The sequence below is a fragment of the Piliocolobus tephrosceles genome, chromosome 9 (genome assembly GCF_002776525.5).
Source record: "Piliocolobus tephrosceles isolate RC106 chromosome 9, ASM277652v3, whole genome shotgun sequence".
Classification (NCBI taxonomy): Eukaryota; Metazoa; Chordata; class Mammalia; order Primates; family Cercopithecidae; genus Piliocolobus; species Piliocolobus tephrosceles.
Window position 1 is genome coordinate 46,744,490 of NC_045442.1, and position 7,014 is coordinate 46,751,503.

The 7,014-nt window shown below is 36.0% G+C and overlaps 1 protein-coding gene across 1 annotated transcript in view; it reads left to right on the forward strand.

Annotated features, from left to right (window-relative positions):
* The window catches only part of LOC111551308 (neutral ceramidase), a 77,052-nt gene that overhangs the window by 35,854 nt on the left and 34,184 nt on the right, over positions 1–7,014 (forward strand). The window contains 4 exon segments of the mRNA XM_026454839.2: positions 1,265–1,351; positions 3,172–3,276; positions 3,403–3,484; positions 3,594–3,627. Of these exon segments, the coding sequence (XP_026310624.1) occupies positions 1,265–1,351; positions 3,172–3,276; positions 3,403–3,484; positions 3,594–3,627 (308 nt within the window).

The following is a 7,014-nucleotide window of genomic DNA, read 5'->3' on the forward strand; positions in this document are numbered from 1 at the left end:
AAATTGCTGTAAAAAATTCAAATAATGTGGAAGTGCAGAGAATAGTAAAAAGTGAAAGTCCCTCTTCGCCTCCCTTTCCTCTATACTTTGCTCTTCCCAGAAGTTACTATTCTCATACCTCCTCCTATGTATTTATCTATGCATTTATAAACAACATTTTATGACTTATTTATGGATTTTGAGTTTTGTATCCAGAACTTCAGATTTCCACGTAATTTGTCTTAGAAACCCTTCAATGAGTATATCCAGATCTGTGTGATATGTTTTAAAGACAATAAGTAAGGCTATACCATCATTTATTTAACTCCCACAACGTTCATTTGGCTTTGTCTTCAACTTTGACATGAGTAGTAGATGCTACTTTTTGGGTTCTTATTCTTTGTGTTTGTAGAACATTTCTCCTGTGATAATGCTTTTTTTGTACACTATTTCTGGGATATTTATTCCATCCCAGTCAACTCTACCCAATTGGGTTAATACCAGTATTAATAAGGATATTTTTTTCTTATCGACTTTTTAAAGCTCCTAATATACTAAAGTCTTAGTTTTGCCAAAATAGTACAAACTTTTCCTAAAGTTTATGAGTTGTCTTTCTGTTTTATTTATGCCTTTTGCCCCCTGTGGAAATTGAAGATGTTTAAGCTGTCCGGTTTAACTAAGCTTGTTCTAGATAACTTTCAGGAGGGTCTGCCCATACCCTCATACTACAAAATATGTTTATCCATATTTTCTTTTAGTAATTTTTGATTCCACTTATAATATTTAAGTGCTTGATCAATCTCAATTTTTTTCTGACATAAGAAGTAGGAAATAGGGCCAGATTTGTTTATTGATTTTTTTCCCCAGAAGTCCAGCTAGCTGTTCCAATATAATTTTAACTGAGTTTCAGTTTAAGGTGATCATGAGTAAGAATCAGAGGCAAGAACAAGCAAGTAGAAAGATGTGCAGTCAATAGAAAGACCTGGCTTCATGTCTTAGCTCAGATATTAGATACCTGGATAATCATCAACACATCTTTTAACCTGAGCCTCAATTTCCTTGTTTTTAAAAGAAAGGCTTCAGAATAGATAATTTCTAAAGACATTCACTGTTCTAATTCCAGGTATGATTTTGTCTTTATAGTCTGTACTTTGAGAGACTACCCAAAAAGAACTGCTAGAATGTGGTTTTAAAAATCTATTTGCTTAGATTCAGTTATAATTCTTCATTCCTTCACATAATTGCTTACTTGGCCAAGAATGCATCCTATCTTATTTTGTTCCAGTCTAACATGTGCATTGCTATGGGACCTGGACAGGATATGTTCGACAGCACACAAATTATAGGACGGGCCATGTATCAGAGAGCAAAGGTAAGCCATGGGCCTCGCTCCTTTCATCTTCATTTAAAATTGTCCTTTAAAATCCATTGACATGGTCCATTAGGAAGTTGAATATTGTAAAGAAAACAGCAAATGCTCAGGTTGTGCTGGGGAGTCTGGAAGAGGTCAGCTTGGGAGGTGGCCTTTGCAATCCACACGGGAACCTCTGTCTGCCTGCTCAGGTCTGACTTCTTATAGGAAGTACATTTAAAACCAAGTACTCAGGAAAACATTCTAGTTTAGAATGTCTAGAAAGCCAGAGTGCTTGCTTCAGACACTAGGAAGATAGACTATAAGGTTTTCAATTTCTTGTGGCATTAGATATGAACAGATTGATTCAAATTCTCGGAAGTCTCTAAGGCCTTTGCTTTCCAAAAGTCACCCAAGTATCTCTTAACTTTTCCTCTGGTGACAAGAGAAAGCTGAGCCATAGACCTCCAGTTCTTGAAACTTGGATTTAAATTAGTTCCCGGTGTTCTTCAATATGCAAAGATCATCTATCTATTCTTTTCTTTTTGCACAACTTTTTGATGAAGAGAGAATCTGGTCTCCATTGAGATTACTATGAATTACTCTGACTTCCTCCCCCTTCTAAATTTTATTTCCCATTTTGTCCCCATATTTTGTTTCAGCTCCTATGGAGACAGATTTCTAGGCAAAAAGACAAAAAAAGAATCTTGAGCTGAGATGTCCTTGATATGATTAAATCTCTTTCTTTTCATAGCTTATTCATACCTTTGCTCTGTGTGTGTGTGTGTGTGGGTGTGGGTGTGTGTTTAAATAGTTTATTCCAAGGGTTCTAAAATCTTTTAAGAGCAACTAAAGAAGGACAAAAGCACCTTTGAAGAACAATCTGACATAAAATTGGTAGCAACAGCCAGCCTAATTGCTGCAGTTTCTTTTTAATTACTGTGATATTATCAGTGGATTATTCTAAATTCACAGATTCTATTTAGGGTGTGCACCCATGACACACTTTAGTGTCAGAAATTTTGCTCCCATTCTGAGCCTGAGAGTCATAGAGATTTGACCCACATTCTGCATTCTCTTCTCAGCAAGGCACAACTTAATTAGGAGCGGCAGGCTGCAGCTGTTCTTGCTGATGACTTAGGAGAGCTCTCATGTGGCTGTTGAAACTGGGGTGGGGACAGAGTAGAAATGAGCTAAGTGTCAGGCAAGAGAACATTTGATGAAACAGGATTTGCCTATGTTATATAATATGAATAAATACAAAGAGTTTTTTAAACGTGTTTTGACTCATGTTTCCCATAAGATTGAAAAAGCATCAATTGATTATATTAAAACACAAAAAGCAAAAGCACCAAAGAGTGGATTGTGGGTGGGTGAGCTGCGGCAGACAAAGTAGGGCTTGAAATCCTCCAAGCCTCCCTTGGCCCCAGCCTGCTTCAGGACTCAAGTATTCTGAAAGGAAGACCCTATAAGAACACCCAAAAATACACTCTCACTCTAGCAAAGAAAGTAATTTGGTTCAGTTATTCCTAATCTTAAATTTTCTTGGTGATCTTTCAAGTGAGATTGGGGCCTTTTGTGCCACAGCCTGTATCACTATAATTTCATTTTCATGGAAGTCGACACAGGTTAACATCCTTGGAGACTTCAAGCTTCTGGGAAACTCCTGGGTTTGGTAGAGAGACCCCTGTGGTTGGTGGCCAATTCTAAGCAACCAGCAAAACAAAAGCTTTGCTGAGAGATGCATTTCCAAAGTACATCAAATTGGTACTTCCTGAGTACAGTTGGAGATACTCACTTTAGCCTTTTTGCTTGGAATAGTAAGCCTGTGTGTTTTCTAGGAACTGTATGCCTCTGCCTCCCAGGAGGTAACAGGACCGCTGGCTTCAGCACACCAGTGGGTGGATATGACAAATGTGACGGTCTGGCTCAATTCCACACATACAGTAAGTGCTGCTGAGAAACACTGGTTACGCCCCAAGGGTGAAGTTTTGGTTTGGTCTCATTATTACTTTCAGCTTAATTTTTGTTTCTTTATCTGTTCCTTTTTTGTTTTTAAAATTTTCCTTTAGGCAAAAACATGTAAACCAGCACTGGGCTACAGTTTTGCGGCTGGCACTATTGATGGAGTTGGAGGCCTCAATTTTACGCAGGGTAAGGTGAAGTCCAGTGAAATCTATGGTTCCAGCTTCTGAAGCTTCTGGGTTCTGTTCTCTGATCAGGTTTCATTTTAGCCAATACATTTATTAATTTTTAAACTCAGGGTCTGCTGGTTTTCCAGGCTTACACATGACCATGTACCCCCCCAGACCTAAGCAGCCACTAATATTTCTGTCTCTATATTTTCCTATTCTGGACATTTAATACAAATGGAATCATGTAATATGTGGCATTTTTTTTGTTGACTTCTTTCACTTAGCATCACATTTCAAAGGTTCATTGATATTGCAGCATGCGTCAGTCCTTTTTTTTTTTTTTTTTTTTTTTTTTTGAGACAGAATTTTGCTCTTGTCACCCAGGCTGGAGTACAGTGGCACCATCTCAGCTCCCTGTAACCCCCACCTCTTAGGTTCAAGCAATTCTCCTGCCTCAGCCTCCCAAGTAGCTGAGACTACAGGCACCTGCCACCACGCTTGGCTAATTTTTGTATTTTAAGTAGAAATGGGGTTTCACCATTTGACTAGCCTGGTCTGGAACTCCTGACCTCAAGTGATCTGTCCACCTCCGCCTCCCAGACTGCTGGGATTACAGGTGTGAGCCACTGCTCCCAGCCTCATTCTTTTTTACGGTAGAATAATATTCTATTGTATCAACATACCAGATTTGTTTCAACCTTCCTCAGTTGATGAACATTTGGGTTATCCCGTGTTTTGGTTATTATGAATCTATAAATATTCATGTGATTTTTATGTACGTGTTTGTTTTCATCTTTCCTCTTGGGTACATATCTAGGAGTGAAATTGCTAGATTATATAACTGTATATTTAATCATCTGAGAAACTGCCAGATTATTTCTGAAATGGCTGCACCATTTTACATTTCCACAGGCAGTGTATAGGTTTCAGACTTTTTAATGTCTTTGCCAATACTTGTTATTATCTGACTTACTGAATCTAGCCACCCTAGTGGGTGTGGAGGGACATCTCATTGTGGTTTTGATTTGCATTTGCCTAATGATTAATGATGTCAAACACCTTTTCATGTGCATATTAACCACATGTATATCTCCCTTGGAGAAATGTCATTTACGTAGTTTTCTCATTTTAAAATTTGGGTTATTTTTCATTTTATTATTGAGTTATAAGTTTTCTTTGTGTATTCTGTATTCATTCCCTTATCAGATGTGTGATATAAAAATATTTTCGGGCCAGGTGCGGTGTCTCACGTCTGTAATCCCAGCACTTTGGGAGGCCGAGGCAGACAGATCACAAGGTCAGGAGATTGAGACTATCCTGGTCAACATGGTGAAACCCTGTCTCTACTAAAAATAACAAAATTAGCCAGACGTGGTGGCACACATCTGTAGTCCCAGGTACTCGGGAGGCTGAGACAGGAGAATCGCTTGAATCTGGGAGGTGGAGGTTGCAGTGAACCAAGATCATGCCACTGCACTCCCGCCTGGCGACAGAGTGAGACTCTGTCTCAAAATAAATTATTTTTTTCTTCCATTCTGTAGGTTTTTTCACTTTATTGATTGTATCCTTTGAAGCATAAACATTCTTAATTTTTATGAAGTCTAAATTTTCTTTTGTTACTCATGGTTTGGTGTCATATATAGGAATCTTTTTCCAAATTCAATGTCATGAAGATTTACCCCTATTTTCTTATAAGACTTTTATGGTTTTAGCTCTACATTTAAGTCTTGGATCCATAGTTAAACTTTGTGTATCATGGAGGTAATGGCCTGCCTTTATTCTTTTGCATATGGCTATTCAGTTATCCCAGCACTACTTATTGGAAAGATTATTATTTACCCATTCTATAATCTTGGCACACTTGTTAAAAATTAGTTGACCCGTGGCTTTATGTCTGGATTATCAGTTCTATTCCATTGATCTGTATGCCTAGCCTTGTGCCAGTAAAACCGTCTCTTGGTTACTGTTTCGCTTGAGATCAGAAAGTATGTCTTTCTACCTTGTTCTCGTCTTCCAAGATTGTTTTGACTTCTGAGTTTCTTGCAGTTCCACAGGAGTTTTAGAATCAGCTTATAAATTTTTACAAAGAAGTCAGCTGGGATTCTGATGGGAATGTCATTGAATTTACAGAATAATTTGGGGAAGTATTGCCATCTTAACAATATTATGTAATCTGATCCATATACATCGATGTTTTAGCATTCATTTAGATCATCTTTAACTTTTTTCAACAACGTTTTGTGGTTTTATGAGTATACATTTTGTACTTTTTGTTAAGTTTATTTCTTAGTATTTCACTCTTTTCTATGCTATTGTAAATGGAAATTTTTTCTTAATTTCAGTTTTGGATTGTTCATAGAAAATGTATAGAGATACAACTGATAGCTGTATTGACCTTGTATCCTACAACCTTGCTGAACTCATTTATTAATTCTAATATTTTAATGGATGATTTAGGATTTTCTCTATACAAGATCATGTGATCTTAAAATAGAAATATTGATAGTTTTAATTTCTCTTTTCCAATCTGAATGCCTTTTATTTCTTTTTCTTGCCTAATTGCCTGGCTAGAACCTTCAGAACAATGTTGAATAAAAGTTGAAAGAGTATACATTCTGTGTTGTTCCTGATAGTATAGAAAAAGCATTCAGTCATTCATCATTAAGTATAATGTTAGCTCTGGGTTTTTAAACCTTTATCAGGTTTACTTCTATTCCTAGTTTGTTGAGTGTTATTATCATAAAATGGTATTAGATTTTTGGCAAATGTTTCTCTCTGTATGTAATTAAAAAATTATATTAATATGTTGTACTGCATTAATCAGTTTTTGACTGTTTAACCAACTTTATATTCCTGGAATAAATCCTAGTTAGTCATGTTCTATAACAATTCTTTCTCTATGTTGCTGTACTCAGTTTGCTAGTATTTTGTTGTAGGTTTTTGTGTCACATTTATCAGAGACAATGTTTTGTAGTTTTCTTTTCCTGTGATATCTTTGTCTGGTTTTATATCAGGATAATATTGGCCTCATAGAATGAATCAGGAAGTGTTCCTTTTTCTATTATTTTGGAAAAGTTTTGGAAAAGCTAGTACTAATACTTTGGTTGGTGGAATTCAGCAGTAAAGCAATCTGAGTTCTGTTATTTGTTGTAGGTAGTTAAAAATATGTTATGAAATCAATCTCTTTACTTTTTATAGTTTTTTTTTTAGATTACCTATTTCTTCTTGAGTCAGTTTTAGTAGTTTATCATTCTAGAAATTTTTTCATTTTATCTGAGTTATCTAATTTGTTAGCATACAACTGCTTACGGTATTCCTTTATAATTCTGTTTATTTCTTTAAAGTCAGTAGTAATGTTCTCCCTAATTTCTGATTTTAATAATTTAAGTATTCTCTCTCTTTTTCTTGGTCAATCTAGCTAAAGTTTTGCCAGTTTTGTTGACCTTTTCAAAAAAACCAGCTTTTGGTTTCATTGATTTTTCTGTTGTCTTTCTACTCAGTGTTTAATTGATATTCTTTTGAATATTGATTATTTCCTCTTTTTCTTTC